The 25,501-nt window shown below is 40.6% G+C and overlaps 1 protein-coding gene across 4 annotated transcripts in view; it reads left to right on the top strand.

The window, feature by feature from the left end:
- Positions 1–25,501, top strand: part of SNTG2 (syntrophin gamma 2) — a 247,830-nt gene that overhangs the window by 107,197 nt on the left and 115,132 nt on the right. For 3 of the 4 annotated variants that reach the window (XM_073000914.2, XM_073000917.2, XM_073000929.2), the window contains 2 exons: positions 7,424–7,511; positions 14,609–14,700. The exons of the other annotated variant lie outside the window; for it this stretch is intronic. In XM_073000914.2, coding sequence (XP_072857015.2) covers positions 7,424–7,511; positions 14,609–14,700 — 180 coding nt within the window. The remainder of the gene's footprint in view (positions 1–7,423; positions 7,512–14,608; positions 14,701–25,501) is intronic. 4 annotated transcript variants of the gene reach the window in all.

Here is a 25,501-nt window from a genome sequence, read left to right on the forward strand (position 1 = left end):
TAATTTTTTTAATGCAAATAATCTATTTTGGTTTTAGTCAGTTTGTTTTTCAGTCGTTTATGAGCTACCTTGGGCCCCTCACAGAGAGAAAGGTGGACTAAAATGAAAGATGTATGTATGTATGTATGTATGTATGTATGTATGTATGTATGTATGTATGTATGTATGTATGTATGTATGTATGTATGTATGTATGGCAGGTTGCCAGAATGATTGCGCAGACCAGTGATGCAGATTTGGTTTTATAATAGATTTTAGTCTTACTGTTTTATCTGTTGTTGCTGCTCTTTGGATTTTACTTGTATTTTACGCTTGTTTTTCATAAAATTGAAGAATATTACATTAGCTACCTTCTAAGTTATATATAATTTAAGAGAGATCACCACACAGCTTCAGTTACTACTCTTAGGGTAATCATATTGCAAAGAAATAAATTGTGTTCTCTAATTGTTAGCTCTTATTGATAATAGTGTCTCATCTGATCATTAACTCTTAATAATAAATAATCTTATCAATTCATTGTAATTTTTGATCATTTCCTTTTAGTTGTGGTGATAAGTAGGATTGTACAAACTGTTTCTCCCATGAGAATACTGGCCATTCTCGCTCAGATTGTAAGAAAATAAGTTCGTCTTCAGAGGAGGAGAAACTTCGGGTAATTTCTTAAGGGTGTATGTATGTATGTATGAGCGTATGACAGGCCGCCAGACTTCAGGATCCTTGTACCTATTTTATGTAAGGTGTGACCAGGAATTTATTTGGCCAAGAATACTTGTTTCTTGTCTTTCACTATTCGTTTATTTCTATGACAGTTGGTAGCCAGCTCTGCAGCTGCCTATACTTCAATTAAAGCCAAGGGGAAAATGTTATAAGGTACTGTTATCAATAATAGGCTTTGGGAAAATTATATGGCAGGAAAAATGAAATGCGGAGTTTGACTGGGAAATACAGAACATGTAAAATGCAAGAAATTCAAATCTATTATACTACCCAAATATGGTTTTAAGGAAGTTACTCCAAGGGAGGCATTTTTCCAGACAAACTATCTCGGCAGGTAGCTGAGTCATCGTCCTACAGCTCTCTGGAAAAGCCGACATTGCATACCCACAGAAAAGCCAAAGTTTGGCATCATTTTTGTTTTGTTTAAGAAACACAGAGTGTATAAAAACAGAGATTTCCATCATGCTTAGAAGGACATCTCCAAAACACACAGCCACTTGCTTTTTACAAACAGGGGAAACACCTCTGCTGGTAAAATATTGGGTGAGAAATATCTAATGCAACATGACTCATTTGTAAATGCTATTTCTTATTCTTTGATAGAATTGTTTTAATAACAATTTGTATTTCAATAGAGTTTGTTTTTTATCATCTGAATGAGAGTTAGCTAAGAAAATAGCCTTTTACTATAGAGAGCTAGTTTGCTTTGTATTCTGGATCTCTAAGCTTCACCTATATGATGCCTAAACATTATTTTAATAGAATCAAAGTTTCCTTTCTAACATAGAAGTGTTATTTACATATATGAACTAGAGAAATGTTTAATAGAATGCTGTGATTTTGAAAGTACTGTATGTACTCATGTAATATACGTATGTTATTCTTACATATATTTGAAGTATATTTTATATTTTTGGCCTTTAGTTGCTCAGTTGCTTGCTAAATAAATCTTTTAAAGAAGAAAAAGACTCTTTTTTTGAACTTTTAAAACAAAAGCATTAGAAGCTGTCCAGGAATGAATATTTAAAACCAACATAACAAGGTACAATATCTTCTGAGACCATAAATAAATTCTTTGTCAGATGTGTAAAGGACACAAATCTATGGGTCATCCATAAGGAGTCTGTTGAACAGGAGTCATTGAAATTTGTTCTTCAGGGAAACAGACATTTTCTTCCGATTGGCCTTTTCTGAACAGGGAATGCGGGCAGGCAGAAAAGCTGTACAGTGGTGGAGAGATGTGTAATAGGAAAAGAACTGGTATGCTAAGCCACCTTGCAATCTTACAGTAAGTCTAAAAATATAACCAAAATAAATTCAAATGGTTTTGGACAATAAGGAAACAAAATGGAACCTTCTTTCATTAGTGGAAATTGTAGGACAAAACTCTAGTATGCATGGTTTCTTTTTTCAGAAACGGAACATAGCACTACCCTTCCACATGCTTGCCCCGGGAGTTCTATGAAAGAAGATTCTCTCTCTCTCTCTCTCTCTCTCTCTCTCTTCTTTTTTAGAACACTTTTTTTCTGTGAGAAATTCTGAGATTTCTGTTTCTTCTTCGTGGCCTCTGTGAATGACACTGTGGGTGATCTGTGCATGCGCAGAGCCTCATCGGAATATTCTAGAGCCTCTGCGGTAGCAAAACGATACATTAATGCAGACCCCGCCTCCCTGGTATATATATGTACCTTGGCACCAAGGCTGTCCCTTCAGTTTCTTTTCAACCGCCACGTCTTTACAATCCTTATTATTTCTTCCAAATCCGGTTACACTCTGGCCTTAGGGCCAAAGCGCCCATTTAAACACTGCATGGCCTGCAACAACAAAATCCCACTTTCTGACAGCCACTGCTGTGCCTTTTTTTTCCTCAGTGAGGCTCATCCAACTTCTTCTTGCCTTCACTGCAAAAACTTTGCAGTGTTCTCTGCAGTTGCCTTTCTAGGATCAAACATTGACTTTGGGAGCAATCGCTCCAGCCTGCTAAGCCCATGGCCCAACCATCCTGTAAATCCATACCCCATACTAAAACCATGGATAAAGCCATTTCCGATGCAGCAGAACAACGTCCTTTGAGTACTCCATCTCATTCTGAACACCAAGAACCTGTTGTGCCCCCTGACATCAACCACCATGTGGGTACACAAAGCCAAACATTCAGTGTTGAAACCCTCAACATTGAAAACAGCCTCCAAACGAAAACCGCCAACTGACATATCCTCAGCACCTGAACCTTCGCCACCGAAGAAGGTTTAAGTCTTCTAAGTCAGAGCCCTCCAAAGCAGTCTCCACCCCGGCTCCACAACCACCGGAGTCCACAGACCTCATTTGTGTTGGTTCTCTCTCAGATGATGATGAACTTCCACCTCACCAGCCATCACCATTGCAGTCTTCCAAATGGGAACAGCGTGTTGACCGACTCACAGCTTCTCCTACTAGCCCTCCACAGTTTTCAGGCTCTTCTAGTGAGTCTTCACCAGTTGCTTCGCCAGACATCCACAGCACGTAAACATACTGTGCCTTACTCTGCCCCAGTAGGCCTACCACCCTACAAACAGAAGAGCACTTTGCAGAGTTATTTTCCCAAAAATTTCCCCACAGTTTTGGCTGGCTGCCTCTTCACCACTAGAATTGTATCTAGACTTTGGTTTTCTCCCTTGGAGAAATTAACTGAAATTGTCCCCCAAATTTATCTTCCTAAAAACAGGGTAGAAAATTGCAAAAGGCCATTTGTGCATACCTGTAGTAATAATATAAGTCAATGGTGTGGTTAACCAACAGTTATTAAACCTTCAATTAACTGATAGTGCTACTATGTGTGTGTTCTGTGCCATGAAGTCAGAACTGACTTATAGCAACCCTAATAGGGCTTTCAGGGTGAGATACAGTATTTAAGGAGAGTTTTTACCGATTCTATTCCCCCAGTGAGTTTCCATGGCCAAGTGGGAATTTGAACCCTGTTTTCCAGAGTCTTAGTCCATCACTCTATCCACTATACCACACTGGGTAGCCGTGTATAAATGACCATTCAAGACAGTATAGTATGGTAGACTAAATGATTATGCTCTGAAAGCAAAGTGTGCACTTTGACTCAATTTCTTTCAAAATTCATCCATGTACCAGGATTCCCTTGAGTTTCCTAGTTCTTCTTTCAAAGTACCTGATCTAATACCATAAAAGCAAATATACCACTTTTTCAATTTAAAATTGTCATCTAGACTTGTTCATGTTTGTTCCTTCCAGCCCCTTACTGTGTGAGAATACTGAATTAATATTGACTTTTCATTTACTGAAGATGTGAGCTGCTCTGCTCTTCTTTTGCCTTTCTTTTTCCATTCTGCAACCCAGAAGTACTTGTTTGTTACGACAGGACATGTTTTAAGATCATGAGCAGATATATTCATCTTATTAGACAATCCTTCTATGCGTTTGCCATTTTTTTGTGGAATTCCTAGTGCCATCCACTTTGTGGAATTCCTAGTGCCATCCACTTTGTGGATATCCGCATACAGAATACCATTCTTAATCTTGCAGATTCTCAGTAAAAAAATGCTAATGGCTTTTTCTAAGGGATTGTGCTGTTTCAGTAGTCTTTCTCTTTCCTACTATGTTACTGCTACCTTTCTCAGTAGCACAGACAGTGGTTATTATTTGCATATATACAGGACTTCTCTCTCCATTTCAAGGCAGAGTCCTGGTAGTGGAGAAAGCAGCAGCTTTTTTGATTCCCTCAGGCAAGCTTTTTCTGTGGTGATTATTTTTCTGAATGAGTCAGTGGCAACATTTTCTAGTTCACACTCAGAGCAGTGAGGACCACAGCTGAACACAAATTCAGGCAACCTTAAATTACAATAGTTAGACAGGTTCTTCACTCCATTCACTACCTGCGTCTTGTTGCTGCTATTGTTATGTGCCATCAAGTGGCATTCAACTTATGGTAGCCCTAGTAGGCTTTTCAAGGCATGTAAGTGGGTCTCTGCCCTACTTTGGCCACATCATGAGAAGGCAGGATTCTCTGGAAAAGACAATAAGGTTGGGAAAGGTTGGAGGCAGTAGGAAAAAGAGGAAGACCAAATATGAGATGGATTGGCTCCCTAAAGGAAGCCACTTGAGTTTACAAGAGCTGAGCTGTTGAGGACAGGACCTTTTGGAGATCTCTCATTCATAGACCTGCTATAAGTCAGAAATGACTTGAGAACATAGAAGAACAAGAAGTTGAAATTATTTTAGGAGTGTTTCTACCAGTGCCATTTTCATAACTATCCTCTCTCAGTAACCTTAGTACAGACCATGTGTTCATCTTCCAGGATCCTCTAATTCTACACAAGGAAAGTTGCTGTTGGAATTTGTGTGTAGTGTATGTACAGTATGCGTGAACTTTCATTTTAAAAAGCCAGGAGGTTCCATTCTCCAAAAACAACCTGAAATTTATTAATACAAGATATTGTGCTTCTGCATCCACAATTCAAGACACCAGTAAATGGCTTGCTGGTGCTGCACAGTATTGCCCCTGTGTTGCCAACAAACAGTGCAAAGTGACACAAGAGAATAAAAACATCCCAGAAGCCAGCTCCATTTTTCTTCAGTTCACCACTTCTCACCCAAACACAAAAGTAATTGCCCGGGCTGTTTTTCAACAAGTGTGAATGGTAGTGAGCAGAAGAGGGGATCCTATAGACCAGTGATGGCGAATCTATGGCACACGTGCCACAGCTGCCCTGTCTGTGGGCATACGAGCCATAAGTTGCTGGATCGCTACCCCCGGCAGCCAAACCTGAGGAGGCGGCTGCAGCCGTGGTGCTAGTGCCCCAACAGGTGGTGGGCCAGGATCCAGAGCAGCTGGCGCTGGTGGAGGCGGGCCAGCTGAGCTATAGGCAGTGGCGGGGTTAGGCACGACTGGAGGCAGATCTGGAGTGGAGTTTGGAGGCACCTCTGTGCCCGGGATTCCCCCTTCCGCCGCTGCCCGCTGGGTTGTTGTTGTTTTTTCCGTTCGGGCACTTGGGCTCGGAAAGGTTCACCATCAGTGCTATAGACCATGTTGACTGCTGCCATTGGTGTTGTCAACATTCAGGCGGCACTTTGCTGTGTAAAGCTTGGCATCCTTTTTCCTGCGGGCAATATGGGCAGAATATTGTGGAACAACATTGGGCCATTTCCTGGCTTTTTGAATCATGGCTACAGAAGCACAGTATCCCACATTCATAAACCAGAGGTCTTTTGAAGAACCGAATATACTTTGTATGTGTAACTAGTGACTGTTCTGTATCCCTGTGTTTAGCAATGTTTCTGCTTATTGCTTTATATCTGGGCTTATTGATTTAAGGAGGCATTTATGCTGTTCCTACTTTCTAATTACGAAGCTCCCCCAATGGATTTAATGGTTTTTACTGTTTATTATTTAATGTCGGATTGTATTGAGTTTTAGTTGTTGTACTGCACTGCACATGGTGCTTGGGCAGATAATTGACATATCACAATGATTATTTATAAGTAATTAATGAGCAACAGCATCCTCACCTTCCTGCTGCTTAAGCTGTGGATCAATTACATCACTTCTTTTCATCTTGTTATTACAGTACCTTGTTATTAGCCTCAAACCTAATCCTAACCATCACCATGTTAGACCTGCAGAACTGGAAGGGACCCTGTAGAGCAGAGGTGCTAAACTCAGTTTCATCTTGGGCCATATTGGCATTATGGTTGTCCTCTGCAAGACTATATGAATGTATCTATGTTTTATCATATTAAATATAATCCTCCTCATTTGATTATTACTGCAATTTCTGACTCTTTGCTGCATGGAATGCTGGGATTAGAAGTCCCGCTGGGCGGATTCCCAGCATTATTGAGGAGCATTATGGGTGACCGAGTAAGTGCCTGCTTATTGGAAACTGCACAGCAGCAGGCAACACAGCAAGGGCCACGTGAAATGGTTCAGTGGGCCAGATTCGGCTCACAGGCCTTGAGTTTGACACACGTGCTGTAGAGCAGTGGTCCCCAACCTTGGGCCTCCAGATGTTCTTGGACTACAACTCCCAGAAGCCTTCACCACCATCCCTGCTGGCCAGGATTTCTGGGAACTGAAGTCCAAGAACATCTGGAGGCCCAAGGTTGGGGACCACTGCTGTAGAGTATCAAGTCCAACTCCTTCCAAGGAAGCACAGTGATAAATCAAACTCCCAACCTCTGACTCTCCAGTTAGATGCCTAAACCACTGAGCTATCGAGCACTTAATTGTGGCTTGCAACACACTGTAGCTTGCAACACAGACCACCAAAATTTCGCAATCCCAAGAAGCTGATAAATTTTAGGCATCGTTAATTGGAATGGTATGGAGAACAATGAGCTTAAATCCCCACTCTTTCAATCCAAGGGATTCCATAGTGTTTTAACTTTAGGTGGATGTTTCTGTCCTGTGCAACATGGCTTTGAAGCACATCACTTTTTCTCCATGATGAGTGTGAACACATATTACCCGTCAAATTTTATTTTATTTTTATTACTATTCCACGATTGTAGATACGCTTGCCTTTGCCATTTATTTTTTGTGGTGTGACCCTCAAGATATTCTTCATTTCATTGATAAACATGAAAATTGGATTCCTGACAAAACTACTGAGATGCGGCTCTTTTGATGTAGACTATTTTGCTCTCTCTGGCTGGTTCTTCTTCGGTATAAAGTAGCTGTTATTTGTCACACTGACAGGTGCATCTACTGCGAAATGCTGGCGATGAAGTTACCATCACTGTTCAGTACCTCAGGGAAGCTCCAACATTTCTAAAGCTCCCATTGGGTAAGGGGAAGTTAATGGATTTCCGCAAAACGTCTTCCTGTCTGCAATATTCCTTGTAATGAACAAATACTTGTGCACAAATACTTTATTTACAAGCATATTAGAAAAGGTTATATATTGAAATGCAGTATTATTTAAAGTTTATGCATGATCTCATCACATATACAAGCTGCATGAAAGCTGCCTCGCTGCTTGGCTCTCCCACTTGACTACAATATGTGCATGCATACAGAAACCACATGGACAGGACTAGTGATGGGTTCCCCCCCCCACACACTCCGCCATGATTTTTTAAGAGTTAGACCACTGTAACTGGGTAGGCATGATACACATGACTCCCCTCACAAGCGGTAGTGATGCACTACTTCATGAGAAACCTACACCTATGTAGATGCAGGGAGTCAGGCCATAGTCATGTTCCTATTTTCTCTCTCTCTCTCTCTCTCTCTCTCTCTCTCTCTCTCTCTCTCTCTCTCTCTCTCTCTTTCTCTCTCTCTCTCTCTCTCTGTGTATGTGTGTGTGTGTGTGTGTGTGTGTGTGTGTGTGTGTGTGTGTGTGTGTGTGCGCGCGCGCGCTTTTACAAGTAGGAGAACTTACTAGCTCGGTACAATGCAATGCTTACATCAGTCTCACTTTTAAAGGTATGTTCCTAAAAATCATAATTATTACATGAAAGTGAGGATGGGTTGCCACATCAGCTATTTAACATGGTTTGGAATTTAATACTATATGTGCAGACAGTTTCTAAGGCTAATTGGCTGTTACTGCCAAACACTGGGAGACTTTATGAACATTGTGGTGTGGGAGATAAAGCAATCTATGGTGAGAGTAATTATACTTTATATAAAATATCAGCACTTTGTACACATACATTCTATATTTATCTGTAAGAAGTAAGAAGTAGACAACTAAAACTCATTCTGTCCATCAAATGCATCATCACAGAAGACAGAAAGATCATCTCACAAGATATGTAGAAAAATGAATATTGATCTTCTTATTTTAAATTTTATTTTTTTATTTATGTTCACAGCAAGCTCCAGGACACACAGATCTTCTGATTTTGGGCTGAGGTTGTGATTTCTTTACAGGCTTGTGGTTCAGCATCTTTAATTGAAAATAAGCCTTTAAAATTTCAGTTGCAATGCCCTTTTAAATGAATGGTCTTTGGCTCTCAACCTCAAACTAAGCAATTCAGATACATTTATTGCAAGGCCTGCTCAGACTCATTAAGAATATATCTCACTGGATATGAATGCTGGTTCATGTCGACCTACTGATTAGCTCTGAATCTTTGCGGATTGCCTCAGACTATACAAATAGCACACTGTCAAGCATACCTATCATTCTGATGAATCAAGAAATAAAATAATTGATCATTAAAATGTTGATGTGCACTTCATAATAAGTCATACAGAAATTTCTATACAAAATTATTTAGGAGATAAGCCAGACTCCTATTGATAATTTACATATTAAATGCAGTGGCATAAATCGCAGCAGTATATTGCTGCTAGTTAACAAATTGTTGTCTGTGTCTCTCATTCCTCACTAACATACACTACTAGCATGCAACTATGAAATCAGGTTAACAAGCTGCAGTGTGCTAACTACCAGCAATTTGCCAGTGCTGTATACACTATTACACTTGCACTAGTAGGATTCTGGCTGTTAGCTTTTCTAAATTAAGTGATGGTAAAATCATCAGGTGGGACATGGTGGCGCTGCGGGCTAAACGGCAGAAGCCTCTGTGCTGTAAGGTCTATAGATCTGCAGCTGTAAGATCGAATCCACATGACGGAGTGAGCACCCGTCGCTTGTCCCAGCTCCCGCCAACCTAGCAGTTCGAAAGCATGCAAATGCGAGTAGATAAAAAGGGACCACCTCGGTGGGAAGGTAACAGCGTTCCCTGTCTAAGTCGCACTGGCCATGTGACCACAGAAGATTGTCTTCGGACAAAACGCTGGCTCTATGGCTTCGAAATGGGGATGAGCACCGCCCCCTAGAGTCGAACACGACTGGACAAAAATTGTCAAGGGGAACCTTTACCTTTACCTAAAACCATCAAGCCAGTTTGGGATGAAATCCCAATGTGTTGCTGCTGCTGCTGTTGTTGCTTCATTGTTAGCAGAAACATAATTAACAACATTCATTGTCTTGACACCTGTTTGTTATAAAGTAGGGAGAACTTTTTTAATTTTTATAGTGGGTTAGGTGGGGGGGTTGTTCTCTTTATATTTATCTTTATTGTTGGAAGCCACCCAAAGTAGTGGTGTGTCACTAGATGGTGCAATATAGAATTTAAACAAACAAACAAACAAATGCCTGGAATGTGAGACTATTCAGCCAAGTAACTCCCATTTCTGACTACAGTTTCATTTTCGTCTTCCCCAAGTGGCTTCAAAAGGAGCTTACCTCTCACCCTGCAATGGCAAATGCCTCTCCACTTTGGGGCACAGACTTAGAGGCATATGCGAGTATCCTCTTTCATACCTGTCACCTGTTTTGATTATTACCAATTTAATAAGGCAAAACTGCTTGCACTGAATGCAACAGAAGAAGGGATTGCAACGGCTCCACACATTGCTCTTTGCAAAATGAATTCAATTGAAAAGAAAAGATTTTTTTGTATGAAAAGGGATTGTAAAGTGTGTTAAGAAAGACTTGATCTTCTGGGAGCAGTGCTTGCTCTCCTGTGCTCCCCCCCACACCTTGTATAAGTAGAAGTTCTATATTCGAAGCTGTCAGGTCATAAGATTTCATCACTGTTTTAGAAATATCTTTGAGGGTTCTAGAAAATGCATGGATACACTTTCTACATGTAATTGTGAAGTCAAATCAGATCATCTTAATCCAAAGCAGAGCATTTGCGCTGTAACACAAAGGAAGAGCCTTAGTAATTTTTAGACTGCAGCTGTGTCTTTTGTATCTATAGACTGATGACCCTAGCTTTAATCCAAACATCCCTTATGGAAATCCCCCACCCACCAATATATTTATATAGCCATAGTGCTGCTATTGCAACTAACCTTGTCACATGCTGAGAACCAGGATTAAGACTGACCCATAAACTGAAGACCAATATTTCAGAGCAGAAGACTTAAGGTGCCTTGCAGTAGTGTGGAGGAATGAGGCAGGGAGGTAAAACCAGGACAGGCATTGGGTATGAAACAGGAATTAACATTCGTAGTGAAGGATTAGGGTTAGGGGGTTGTAAATCAAACATATTACAAAAAGAAAGGCAAAAATCATATGAGCAAGAACTGAAGAAATTGCCTCTGTGAATGCCAAGAGTTGCAGATTGCATCTATTCACAGATGCAGCTGTAAGATTTTTAAATGGAACGTACCAAGGTGCTGACTAGAAAGAGTTTTGAATATCTGTGAATGGGCCAAGAGGATGATCTTACTGAGCCAATGGACCTCTTTCACCGAGAAACAGACCTGCAGTAATTTTAGTCTCCCAAGTAGTCTTATCGTTCTCACATAAAATAAAACTTCAAAAGCTAATTCTTGACCTGTTGATTTTTCTGACTCATTACCCAAGGACTTTTCTTTATTTGTTTATAATATGACAGTGCCCTCTTGAGAACTTGTGCAATATTTCCTTTTTGTTGTTGTTGTTGTTGTTGTTGTTGTTGTTGTTGTTGTTGTTGTTGTTGTTGTTGTTGTTGTTATTTATAGACCATGGTAGAACAGTTGTCATTAACTTGAACTGCAAAGTTCCCGGCAGAGTTTATCTCATTGGTTCTGAGAATACAGTTGACATTTTGGAGGCTTCTTGCTCTGTATTGTAAACTCTGTAGGCTTTCAGCATAAACACAGCATTGACCCTGTAGGCTAGACCTAAGTCTTCTTTCCCACATGATCATCATGGGCCTTTTTCACATGTGGCAAGGGTACACAGCACATTTAATCCCATTAGCACTGAGAGAGTAGATTGGTTCAATAATCAGATTACTGCCTTCAGTGGACCCTTGTTCCTGGTCTTTCATCAATTAGCCCACTGGGATGATTGGCCAATTAAATTGGTGCAGTGTAAAAGACCTATGAAGCCAAATTAATTCCAGAACTTTTCAAGCAGTTCTTCCTTAACAATAGTTCATCTGACAGTAGATGCCAATTTCTGAAACATCGATTCAGTGATTTGCTGCTGTTGCATCTTCTTTTTATCCTTTGTTAGTTTTGGCGTACTGCAGTGTACTCTGTGTGGGTTTATTATGTAAAATGAGATAGCCCACAACCTGATACAGTTGGTTGCTTCGTATCTAGAGATGGAGATATTTGTATTTGTAAATGAATACAAATATCCCCATCCCAGTTGAACCTAATTCAGGTCTGGCCCCTGAGACTGGACCGTCCACTTACGTGTCCAGCTTTTTCCACCAATCGTGGCAGTAGTTCCGCCGTCTCCCTGCTCGGTTGCCTGCTCAGCAGCCATGTAGGAAGACTCATCCTCCCTGCCTCCTGCTGAGCAGAGAGATGGCGGAGCTACTGCCACATTTGGCAAGAAGAGCAGGACCTTTGCAGCACCAGGACGCGTGACTGAACAGCCTGGTCCCAGGGGCCAAACCCACATTAGGTGCAGCTGGGATGGGGGTATTCACATTTGTTTATGAATACGAATATCTCCATCTCTATTCATATCTGCTTTGATTCCAATGAGGAAGTTGATCAATTCTAGTTTCCCATCATTTTGCTGGTACAATTGGAGGCTTTTATTGACAGATTTGACCCTATACGACTGAGAAGCTGCTTTCTGTCCTTTCTGCAATGAGAAGCTTTAATTTAGTTTTTAGCTCAGATTAATTTGACATCTGAAATCTCAGTTTACTACATTAAAAGCAGAGCTTGGAAGATTATATTTTTTAAAAAAATCACCTGATAACGTACCTTTCTTCAAGTGCCCCCCCTCCAGTAACTTATTGCCATTAATTTATTTTTTATGTATATGCCATCTTTCTCCTGGGATAGACACCCAAGGCATCTTATTGAAAGTATGCAATTAAATCATAGTAGAGCACAACATTCTAAAACAATTAAAGACTGGTCCTTTAAAAAATGTTTTAAAAATGTTTTAAAACGTTTTTAAAACCCAGCATGGAAATAATGACATCCAATTCGTTTCTTAAAGCCTGCTGTAAAAAGATCTTTACAGATTTCTGGAAGGGCCGCAGGAAGGAGGCCAAAATGACATGAGGGGGATAATTGTTAACTATATTCCTCAATGTTCTTTTATTTCTTATCTGATCCATATATTTTAATAGATAGAAACAGGACCTATAATTTGAACGACCTTGCACAAAAATCATCAGTTCGTCAGAATAAATGAAAAAAAAAATAATTAGTACATGTTACAAATTACATAGAACATGTAGCTGCATTACCAGTCATTGGTCAGAATCCAGATGAAAAATTAGGGCAGTATAACAGTTGCCATAAATGTTAACTCTGATTTGTCACAATTTCAGAAGTATGGGCATTTGCAACATATCTACACGAAGCCATGCCAATGGGCATAACTAATAGGATCTGGGACTCTACATTATATGAATACAACTATTAATACTTTATTGCTTCATAGCCAATCAGGATGTACAGGATTAAACCACTCTTTAAAGATACTACATTATACATAAATGGACTAGCAGTGTGCCCCATTATTCCTCAACGTAAAGTTGTAGGTAATGTTGCTCCATATGTTTCTTCTAAACACTAAATCAAAAGCAGAGAGAAAGATGTTTTCAGGGTCCAGCAGAATAGTGGTGAGGAGCCTCGTGGCACAGCAGTTAAATTGCTGTACTGCACTGAAGACTCTGCTCATAACCTGAGTTCAATCCTGGGCTAAGGTAGCTGGAAGGTAGCTTCCATTCTTCCAAAGTCAGTAAATTGAGTACCTTAGCTTGTTAGGGTGAGGAGGAGGAGCAATGTGTAGCCAGCATACAGTGGGGTCTTGACTTAAGAATGGCTTGAGTTAAGAACATTTTGACTTAAGAACCACTCTCATAGGAAAATATTGACTTGACTTACATACTTAGATTTGAGTTAAGAACTGAAAAAAACCATGTGGGAGGCAGGGAAAGTGCAAAATTTGAACTTTCAGTTAACTGTTGGCCAGTGAAAAGGGTGCCTGTCTGCTTCCTCACTCCTCCCAGCGTTTAGAGAGTGGATTGGGAGACAGTCTTCGGACTGCCTGGTACTGTACTGCCTGGACTGTATTTTCCCTGCCTTCCCTGAACCTTTCTTGACCTAAAAAAATAAATAAACAAAATATCCCCCTCTAGTGGTCGAAGGCGGAATAGCAGCTTCCCATTAGTTTCTATGGACGGAAAAGAGCAGATACGGATCAAATGGTTTTCAATGCATTCCTATGGGAAATGCAGATTTGACCTGAGAACTTTTTGACTTGAGAACTGCCTTCCAATACGGATTAAGTTCTCAAGTCAAGACCCCACTGTAATTAAATTGTAACCCCCCCCCCCAAGAGAGAGCTTGAATCATTGTGGAGCAGTATGTTTGTTTTTGCTTTTCTTTAGTGGTTTGCTAGACATCTTTGCTAGAAATCGAGTCACACTGATCTTAATGCATTTGAGAGTTCCTATGGAGTAGACCGACTGAATCAGTTCTTGAAACATGATTCAACACTTCTATAAGCCCTATTGTAGTTTGGGCTACACATTGTACTCAGGCCACAACATTTAGTGGGGCTCACTCTGTGTGTCTAGAGCACAGAGTAATTATTTTAATTAAATAATTATTTAATTATTATCTTAATTATTTCTAGAAAAAGTTTCCTGCTTTAGGCTAATTTGTGCTGGCCAAGCATACAATTTTTTTTGTGTGTGTTTAGTTTATTCATAATACGTAGTTATGAGCTCTTGAATTTTGGGAACCAAAAACGAGCACTTATAATACGTATGCTTGGTGTGAGTTTTTATTTTTTTTTCTAGCCAGAATACAGTATGTATCTCATTTATTTCAGCAAGCTAAACAGTCTGTATACACACAGTGTGCTCTCTTCTAAATCATGTTATTGTAATTGTTCTCTGCTGAACAGAAATTAAGAAGCAAATACTTTATTAATGTGCCACATTTCAGGTTCCCCTGGACCATCAAGTGATCACAGCAGTGGTGCTTCCTCCCCTCTCTTTGACAGTGGTTTACATTTAAATGGAAACTCAACAAATACAGTAAGTGAGTTGACACCAATTAGTCTTTGTTCTATGTATGGTTTCTGTGACAAGATAGCAGGAGAACAAGTGTGTCCCATGCTGAAAGGGCCATGGATGAATACGAGGGACTGTTGCATCTCGATCTGAGCCTCAGTGGGGAGGTTCCAAACAACTGTGGTGGGTGAACAACGAAGAGAACCAGTATTAATGGGACCAGTATAAGCATGCTGAGGTCCACATGGACTGATGTTTATTAGTAGACCATATGTTCTTCCTTCTTTTTTTGATAAAACATTCATTGTGCTCAGTTTATTAATTTTACTCTAAAAATATTTGTTTCCTGCCAACTGTATGGGAGTGCTGCTGCCCCCCAGCAAATGCCAAGACACCAGGCAACCCCTCCTAACCCTATGTATCCATGGGCTCCAGACTGGAATGGGGAAACAACTCCATTCTTATTGAACCCAGAGCTCCAACAATAACAACCTCCTATCCACATATCTGCCCTTTAGGGGACTGAGCTTGAGTCACTAGTTTTTCTGAGAGTCTGGTGTCTTTGGGGCCCCTCATTGCTTCCACTGAGTCAAAAACTGCAGAGGCCCCCGAAGTTGCCCAAGCCGACTCATAGAGAATCTTTGTACAGTCAAGCTGCCCCTCGTCCTGGGACTTCACTGATTCCTCCTGCAGGCACCCCAGAGGCTCCTGCTGCCACACCAGCACCTCTTTTGAGTGGGGGTGGGGGTCTGGTTGTCCCAGTGGCAGAGGCGATCTTCAGTGGCATCCCTAAACATGCAGCTGTTGACGGACCCAGTCTGCCCTGCATGTCCCCCCTGGTTGCTTCAGGTAGCCACTGCTCAACTAGGAACCTAGTCCAGGGGGCTCCCTTGAGGGGGTGCTCCAACAGGTCCTCCACTAGGAAGGCTGGCCACAGTTCTTCCAGTGTGTTGCTCCAGACTCTCTCCTGCCCCAAATCCCCAGTATCCACCTCCTCTGTCAGCATCTTGGCCTCCCCCTCCCCGCTCCATCTCTCACCTCTGCCTTTATGGTCCTCACCTGTCAACAGAGCCCAGCCCTTGCCATCTTTCCCGTCCCCATCACCTCTGCCTTCTGGCCAAGCTGACTGGGTCCCAGGTCCTGCCTCAAGTCTGGCGGTCTCTCTCACTGGGCAAGATCAGACAGCCCGCCCAGAGCATCAGAGGTGGCCCCTTCACACAATACTTTTTTTTTTTATGTGGATGTGTTCAGCATCAGGCAGGGAGGTGATTTTTTTTACTTGTCTTCTCTTGAGGAGCTGCTAAATTATGCTCTCCGTGATTTTTTTTTTTTTTGAAACTCTCAAGAGGAGAAAATGAGCATGGGCTTTATGCAGTAGAAAAAGTGTACAAATTATTTCTCAGTTTAAGAAACACAAAATGCAGAAGTTGATAAAGAGTGCTGCTGTGTTGCATGGACTTTTAAGGAACAGAAGCATCAGAAAGATTGTTTATGTGTTTTGAAGAAATCCGTTCATCATTTTATGCTTGCAGTTGGTATGTGTGTGTGTGCTTACTTCTTCTCAAAAAGAAAAGAGACTAGTTTTTGTGCAGAGACATGTGTAAATTGAAGTGTCCTTGATGAGAAAAAAATAGTGTTTCATATCTCAGTCTCACCTTAATAAGAGGCACCTTAGAGGTCATAAAAGGTGCCTTGTTGAATTGAGACAACATAAATCAACATAAATAAAAGAATTCAGCCAGGTTTTTTTTTAAACATTCTTAGCTTCATGACAGAAGAAATAATCTTTAGGGTATCCCTCTAAGGGACTTTCCAATGAGAAACTTAATATGTTCAACTTACTTTTTTATTTTAACTAGATTTGGCAAACAGCCAGTCCATAAGGAATATGGAATAATTTGTAAAACATAGAATGGTATAGTGTGAGAAGAAAACAATATTAAAAATGTGCTTTACAACGAAGATCCATGAAATCTCATGCTGTAATACATTTATTAGTCTTTAAGGTGCCAGAGGACTCTGCTTTTATTACAAAAGTCTATTAAAGCTACGTCTTGGGAAGCAATTGCAACTGAACTGCACATGAAAGAGAGGACTCCTATGATCGAGTCCAAGATCTAAAATTACTTAGTTGTGCCACTGGTAACGTGGAGGGGCTGAGTAAAGCAATTAAGAGGTTTATATTTACTGATACTAGATTAGGATTCTTTGAGATAATCAGAGAGTGCTGAGTTAGTATTTGGCATAAAAATGAGATTGTTGGAGTGGAAAAGAAAGGAGAACTGGAGAGAGATGTCATCAGCATGGACATATCAGTTCCATTTCTAAATGTCACCTAAACTATTATTGCTTCCATATCATTGGGTGCAGGAGTCCAGTTGCGGACTGCTTCAGCCAGACAAAGTGCAAATGAGCGTCATTAGGGATCTCCCACATCTAAAGCAAACATGTATGGCTTCTAATCATCTTTCTTCAACAAAGTGCAGAGGGTTGGGCAACTCCTCTGCCTGGTCCTTTTAGATGCACAAGTTGCACAACTCCTTCAGTGTATGTGGTTTGCATTTTGTTCGACAGCTGAACAATAAGGAGAGTAAATTGTACCAATGATTCTATTGCTTGTTTTTTATGCCAAGCAATTATCCCAAAGTAACCTAGGTTAAGTGATTAAATATGATTTTAAATTTTAGATTCGGTCTAACACTGTGTGTGTGTGGAAATTAATGCTTAAATGCAGTTAGTAGTCCCAAATAAAGTAGACCCACTGGCCAAAATCCTATTCTGCATTTAAGCAAAAATATGCATTTCAGCAGCAAATAGACATATGTTAAGAAATCTCTGTAGTCATCATCTGTTGCATATTGGGTTGTGTGACTTGATATACAACAGATAATGCTTATGGAGATTTCTTAACTTACAGCAGTTCACCACCAAAATGTACCCCTCTTACTTAAATTTGGATAAAGATTTTGGCCACTGGGTCAATGAGAGTTACCTAAGTTATGATTTACCATTCAGCCATTGAGTGCTCTGTCAGAGGCTATCAACAGGATTTGGGCCACAGATCTTACCTGTTCTTTATTGCTGCTGCTGTTCAGGTTTGGGTTGAAATCAGTGTGCTTCAGCCCTTGATTGCCCCACTATGTAACTCGTATTATAGGCAAAAAGCTGCTCTTGGAACAGAATAAAGAGAAACAGAATGGCTTCGCGAATACAGAAACAGATTGGCTTTCTATAGGCACAGGTGTCAAAGTAGGGTGCGTTTTATCTCCCTATCTGTTTGTATGCAGAACATATCATACAGAATGCTGGATTAGGTTCAAATGCAAGAGGAGTGAAAATGGATTGGAGAAGCATAAATAATTTAAAATATGCAGATGATATATTACTGACAGAAGGCAGCAGTGACTTGAAACTACCAATGAAGATGAAAGAAGAATATGTAAAAAGAAGTCTGAAGCTGGATGTTTATATATATATATAAATCATGACTACAGAACTACAGAATTTTAATGTTTATGATGAAGAAACTGAAATTGTATTGCCCAAGATTTTGTATACATTGGTTCAATCCTCAGTCCAAATGGAGACTGTGGCCAAGCATGAGACGTGGAAGGTGCAGCTATGAAGGAATTAGAAAAGATCAAGGAAATGTAACAACTGGAGACCAAGGCCAAGGTCATCCATGCTGTTGTATTCCCAGTTACTATGTATGGAGATGAAAACTGGACAGTGAAAAAGGCTGGCAGAAAAAGATCAATTCATTTGAAATGTGGTCCTGGAGAAGAGCTTTGTGAATAGTCTGGACTGCCCTAAACGCAAACTAGTGTGTCCAGGATCAATTCGAGCCTGAACTCTCTCTAGAAGCAAAAGTGACAAAATTGAAGCTGTTTTACTTTGGGCACATCATGAGAAGAGAAGATTTGTTGGAAAAGACAACAATGCTTGGGAAAGTAGAAGGCAGCAAGAAAAGAGGAAGATCAAATATGTAGGTGGAGTGACTTCCTAAAGGAAGCCATAGGGTTGAGTTTATAAGAGCTGAGCAAGGTTATAATGACAGGACATTTTGAATGCCATATATTCATAGGGTCACCATAAGCGAGAAGCAACTTGACAGCCTGTAACAACATTTCATAACACTATGATTGTAGAAGAAAAAACCAGGGGCAGAGAAAGAAGGAAAAGTATGCTGAGTTTCTGGAAAGAGTCTGAATATCATTGTAGCTGATTCCTCTGATGTGTGCCACCATTTCATTCAAGAGGCCAGGCATATGTGCACTTTAGTAAAAGAAATGAAGAAAGAAGAAAGTGAACAAAAATACTTGAACTTTTTATCTCATCCTACAGAAGTCATAACCTACTTTCAGCAGAAACAAAAAGATTTGAACACATGGAAGATGCATGTTACTCTGAGTTCAAAAAATAACATTTTGAATACCTTGGAAAAGAAAATGACTTTGGTGTCTAAAGTGATTTATTGAAATCCCAAGCCTGAGGTAGCGTTTATTGGGCTAAGCAGTGATGGGAGAAGAGATAAAGGGGTTACGAAATGTCAGGGGGAACAACCTGATTTCCCCCCCTAGGAAATGTCATCTGTTCAGCAAAACAATACAGTGCCTTGTCTTTCCTTTGCATTCCTTTTTTCCAAAATTGACCCAATTTTTGAAAGAGCAGTCTTCTGACATTTTAAAAGATTGTTGTACCAGCTCCTTCATTGACTGGGCTCTTTTATTGAGGGGGTATGGAAGGGGCTGTAGTCTTCACCCAGCTAATTTATTAATCCCTACTGCTGAAGTTACAGTGTCATTTTAATAGGGATAGAACATAACTTCATTTTCACTCTTTAATACAAACCAGTCAACATAATTTGTGTATTAATATACAAAAGAAACACAACTTATATATAATACATAAAAGAGAACACAACTATCTCTGGCTTTTACATTCCTTCTGAATTTTGCAATGCATTTATTTATGCAATATGTCTACACCCATACTGATTTTTGTTTTTATCTCTTATATGGTGTATATAACAGCAAATTGACACACCACCCCCATAAAATGTTGGCAGTAAAAGTGTGACAGAAGGACTATCAAGGGCAAATCTTATGTCCCATATTAATCATAACCATCCCTAGAAATACTGTATTTCTATTTATCCATATTATTAATATGTGACAAAAGAAATGCATGAGCTGTTGATAAAATCCTTCAGAAAACTGAAATTCTTGAAGCCTGCCTTAGAAGTAGGAATTATATTTTTGCCATCTATCACTTCACTGAAAAAAATAAACTTGAATAATTTGTCAAGAATTGCTGGACTCTTGACACCCATATAGTGGAAGGAAGGCTTTGTGAAAGAAGTATCATGTTTCCCTGAAAATGAGACAGGGTCTTATACAGTATTAATTTTTGCTCCAAAAACCACATTAGGGCTTATTTTCAGGGGATGTTTTATTTTATAGTCATGTCATCTTCTGGTTGTTGCACAATGCTGCACAATGGTGGGGGTGGGGTTTCACTTAACTGGGGCTTATTTTGGGGGTAGGGCTTATATGACGAGCATCCTGAAAAATCATACTAGGGCTTATTTTCAGGTTAGGTCTTATTTTCGGGGAAACAGGGTACATTATTAGGACCAAAGGCTTAGAACATAAAGAATGATATTCAGTAGAGATGCGCTTCAGGTTTGGTAATTGTTTGGAATCCAAAGGAAATTTGGGGTATATGTCCATTTCTGAAGTTATCCAAAATGAAGGAGAAAGCCCATAGCAGCATTCAAATTGAATCAGAGGTCTCCAAAGCACTGAATATTGCTTTAGAGCACTTTAGTTTTTTAAAACACTGAACTAAAACTTTAAAAAAAACTCACTCAAAAAATGAAACGATACTACAAGAGAACCAGGAAGCCAAAGTAAAAGAAGATTGATAGGCCAAGCTCCAATGAGAAGCCCAGGCTATCCTGGAAACTCCAGTCATAGAGCTCTTGAGAAGGAATTCCTCTTCCCATGTGATCACCAGCTCTTGTGAGGGTGGGATGTTGGCAAATAGAGCGAGATTACTATTTGCCTTGTTTTCGTTTTCAGGAGACAGGGTGAGCAATGTTTAATGGTGTTTGTGATCTTTTCTTTTAGGTAGCTGCAGATCTCAGTCCAATCAATGGAGTGCCTGTGATTGTCTGAAATGTGTGCTGTTTTGTGGGATTTAAGCGTGGTAGGTCACAGTAGCATTATGAATAGGACCTAAGCTATCTAAATTTCACAGCTCCTAGCAGGGGTGGAAGGAAGGAAGGTGGCCAAAGCTTTGCTTGTGTACTGGAGGTTGAGCAGTAGTTAATTACACTGAGTTTAACTCTGCATCCCAGGGTCAGAGCACTTTATTTTCAACATCTTCATGTTTTTGCTATATGGACAAATACAAATATGTACAAGTACTTCAAAATGCAAATCAAACAGGATGGGTGACAAATGTGCTCAAAACAGATAGGTTATAATTTGTTAGAGAAATAATTCAGAAAGAATAGAATTTGATGGTATTCACACATACTTAGTATTCAGACAGCATGGCAGTCACTGGTTGCAAGTAATTAATTTATTGTAATTAATTCCTTTTTCCAATAAAACATTATATTACAACTGAAATTTACCAAGGGACCACTGAAATCCTTTTGATGTATAACTGTAATATTTGGTTACCCCTATGGTTATGTGGCTGTGACATCACCAAACGATATTGATGGGAAATATCACCTAATTTTCAAGCATTGACTTGTGTTGTGCCTTGTGTTTGGTTGTGGGTGATGAGATGATAAAAGTGGTCAAGACAAGATGGAAAGATGGCGGCTGCAGCTTCATTTAGGGTAGGGAAGCTGCAGCTGCCATCTCTGGAAAGGGCAGCCTGGATTCCCTTAGCCTGGCTTAAGGAAATCCAGGTGGCCCTTTGCAAAGATGGCAGCTGCAGCTTCCCTACTCTAAATGAAGCCGCAGCTGCCATCTTTGCAAAGGGCAGCCCGTCTCTCTTTTTACATGCCTTGGCTGGGAGGCCAGAAGGAGACCTCGGCAGCAGCCATTAAGGTAAGGAGGTGTTGGTGGGGGGTGTAAAGTAGGGAAAGGAAGGGGTGGGGTAGACTTTGGAGTTGGGTGGCTGTGGTGGGGGTGGCTGCCTATCTGCCACTGATCAGCTGATCGGCAGCCGGTCGGCAGAATGGTGTTTTTTTGGGGGGGTGTAATAGGAAGGGAGGTGTTATTTGTCACTTCATGAGGCAACTTCGTGCTTCAACTTTTAACGACTCATGAAGCGGGACGACTCGCCAAAATGGTGAATCGTCCCCATCTCTACAAGTGACTATAAAGGATAGGGTTGAAGGATATGAGAAGATCTGAAATGAATAAGAGTTATGAGGCAAGATGAGGTAAAACTATTAAGAGACTAGAAATTAAGGTGGAAAATTTGGAACAAGGATAATAGAAGCACCTGAAACCTTGACATTCACTCCTGCAGCCAGTGAATAAACCCAAATACGGTGGTTGACAGAAGTTGTGAAAGCAAGGTGATGAGATAGAGAATGGGCAGAGAGCTGAAGATGGCAAGGTTCCATGTGAGAGAAGAAAAGAAGGGAATGTTTCTGATAAATTTGAGGTGAAAGAAAGAAAAGGAGATTGAATCAGAGGAGATCATACAAGATTTTTTTTAAAGGACTGCAGATTTGAAAGAGGACAGGGAAAGCTCCTGTGAATACAGTGTTCAATGGAATTATAAAGTGAAATGTTTATTCATAGGAAATGACCAGCATTTCTTTTAAAGTCGAGAGAGAAAATTACTGTTCAGGTGCTGACAGATAATTACTGCATATACAGGAAAATACTGTGGTTGACTACTATTTAAAGTTATCAACAAGAATAGGCACTGATATTGAGGATCATTTATGTCCAGTACAGATGTTTCATACTCGATAGGAATACTGATTTACAGAAACGGCACATTTATGTGAACTCTACACTTCTGCAAATATTACATTTTCCAAACAAGCCTGATTGAAAGAATGGCTGAATGGGCAGTGAAGATCAGACAAATGTGAATAGCACGGAAAAATCGGTACAAACTATAAATACAAATTTTACAAGCATTATACATCCCCTGGGATGACTTTCTTTTATAAACAAATAATCTGTGTTGTTTAACTTTTAACACAATTTTTTACACTCTGCTGTGGATAACTTTAAAGGGCCAAAGTTCTACTCATACTTTTTCCTTGACTACAAAAAGAGGAGAAAAAACCATCATCTTCCCCAAACATTTTGTTGCCAGCGATGGAACCCGCCTGATACATCTCTTGTTAGAGCTAGTACTCTGCGCTGCACCTTGTGTGTGCATGTGATGCTTGACATGATTAAATATTAGATGTGTTGAATCAGGATTGATGGACACCCCACTTTTCCTTCTTCAGCAGATGATACAGCTGGTAGAGCTAACATACTGTAGGCATCCTTCAGTCTTGAAAGACTATGGTAACGTGCTCTTGGAACAGCATCTAGTGTGGCTGAGAAGGCCAATCCCTTCCACACTGAAGACAAATACAATCTGTCCCTGTCCAACTCTCTGATTTTGCTGGTTTCAGGACTGCCTCTTTGCCTCAGCCTGCTGAACAAGTGCCTCTTCAAATTGGGAGAGGCCATGCTGCACCGCCTGCCTCCAGGCTGAACGCTCAGATGTCAAGGTTTCCCATCTGTTGAGGTCCATTCCTAAGGCCTTCAGATCCTGCTTGCAGATATCCTTGTATCGCAGCTGTGGTCTCCCTCTGGGGCGCTTTCCCTGCACTAATTCTCCATATAGGAGATCTTTTGGAATCCGAATGTCAGCCATTCTCACAACATGCCCAAGCTAACATAGATGTCGCTGTTTCAGTAATGTATACATGCTAAAAATTCCAGCTCATTCTAGGACTACTCTATTTGAAACTTTGTCCTACCAGGTGGTACCAAAATGTGTCAGAGACAACACATTTGGAATGTGTTCAGCTTCCTCTCCTGCCGTGCATGAAGGGTCCAGGACTCACTGCAGTACAGGAATGTACTCAGGACACAGGCTCTATAGACCTGGATCTTGGTATATGCCGTCAGCTTCTTATTAAGCCATAGTCTCTTTGTGAGTCTAGAGAAGATGGTAGCTGATTTGCCAATGTGTTTATCCAGCTCGACATCTAGGGAGAGAGTGTCAGAGATCATTGAGCCAAGGTACACAAAATCATGAACATCCTCCAATTCTTGAGTAGAGATGGTAACAGAGGAAGGTGAGTCCACACCCTGGCCCATGACTTGTTTTTCTTCAGGCTGATTGTTCATCCAAAGTCTTGGCAGGCCTTAATAAAACAATTCATAAGTTGGTTGTTGTGGGTTTTTCGGGCTCTTTGGCCGTGTTCTGAAGGTTGTTCTTCCTGACGTTTCACCAGTCTCCGGGGCTGGCATCTTCAGTTATATATTGTGGACAGGTATATATTGGAACCACAAAACGCAGCATTCACACCAGAATCAAAGAACATGAGAGACACTGCAGACTAAAACAACCGGAAAAATCAGCAGTAGCTGAACGTGCCCTAAAACAAGCTGAACATGAAATTCTATTTCAGAATACTGAAGTACTGGACAACACCAGCAATCATTATGTTAGACTGCACAGGGAAGCCATTGAAATCCATAAACATCAGCATAGCTTCAACAAAAAAGAGGAAAGTCTGAAACTGAACAAGGCCTGGCTTCCAGCACTGGAAAATACAGTCTGCAGAAGGTCAACAAACTCTACCCAGCCACAAGGACCAGGGATCATTGCACAAAAGAGACCAGCTAAAGACACCCATCAACCACAGTGACAGATAATTTCTCCCAGTTATCACCACAATACATCCACAACAAAAACACCCTGATCACCCTATCTTCTGAAAGGGACAAAAGCCGTTTCCACAGCTATAAATACTTAACTATCCAACAAACAGCAACAGAGCATGGACAGAGTTCCTATTCCAGTCCTCTGAAGATGCCAGCCACAGAGACTGGCGAAATGTCAGGAAGAACAACCTTCAGGACACAGCTGAAGAGCCTGAAAAACCCACAACAACCATCAGATCCCGGCCATGAAAGCCTTCGAGAATACATTGATTCATAAGTTGTTGGCACTCTTCAGCAGAATGGGCAACAAGAGCTGCATCATCAGCGAAGAGGAAGTCCCGCATGCATTTCAGTTGGACTTTGGTCGTCGCTCTCAATCTAGAGAGATCAAAGAGCTTTCCATCTGATCTAGTCCAGAGGTAGACACCTTCTGTTGCAGTTCCAAAGGCGTGCTTCAGCATGACAGCAAAAAAGATCCCAAACAGAGTCAGTGCGAGGACACAGCCCTGTTTCACTCTGCTTTGGATGTCAAAGGGATCTGATGTTGAGCCATCAAAAACTACAGTGCCTTTCATTTCCTCATGAAAAGACCTGATGATGTTAAGAAGTTGAGGTGGACATCCAATCTTTGGAAATATTTTAAAAAGGCTGTCCCTGCTAACCAAATCAAAGGCCTTTGTAAGATCTATGAAGACCACAAAGAGTGACTGTCATTGTTCCCTACATTTCTCCTACAACGTCTACCTCAAGTAAAGGCTACAAGAGGAATCCATTCCCCTGCTTTCCTTCCTATCTAGAACATCACAAGTAGTGGGAGACAGCTGACATGAACCAGCTTCTTTGACAGTGTTGACAAAGCAGCAGATTTCAACACAATCCACTCCACATGAACATAATCTTTACTAGTCCAGTCAGGTTGATCCATATCCACATGAAGGAAATCTCAT

Source organism: Pogona vitticeps, chromosome 1, assembly GCF_051106095.1.
Source record: "Pogona vitticeps strain Pit_001003342236 chromosome 1, PviZW2.1, whole genome shotgun sequence".
NCBI classification, from domain to species: Eukaryota; Metazoa; Chordata; class Lepidosauria; order Squamata; family Agamidae; genus Pogona; species Pogona vitticeps.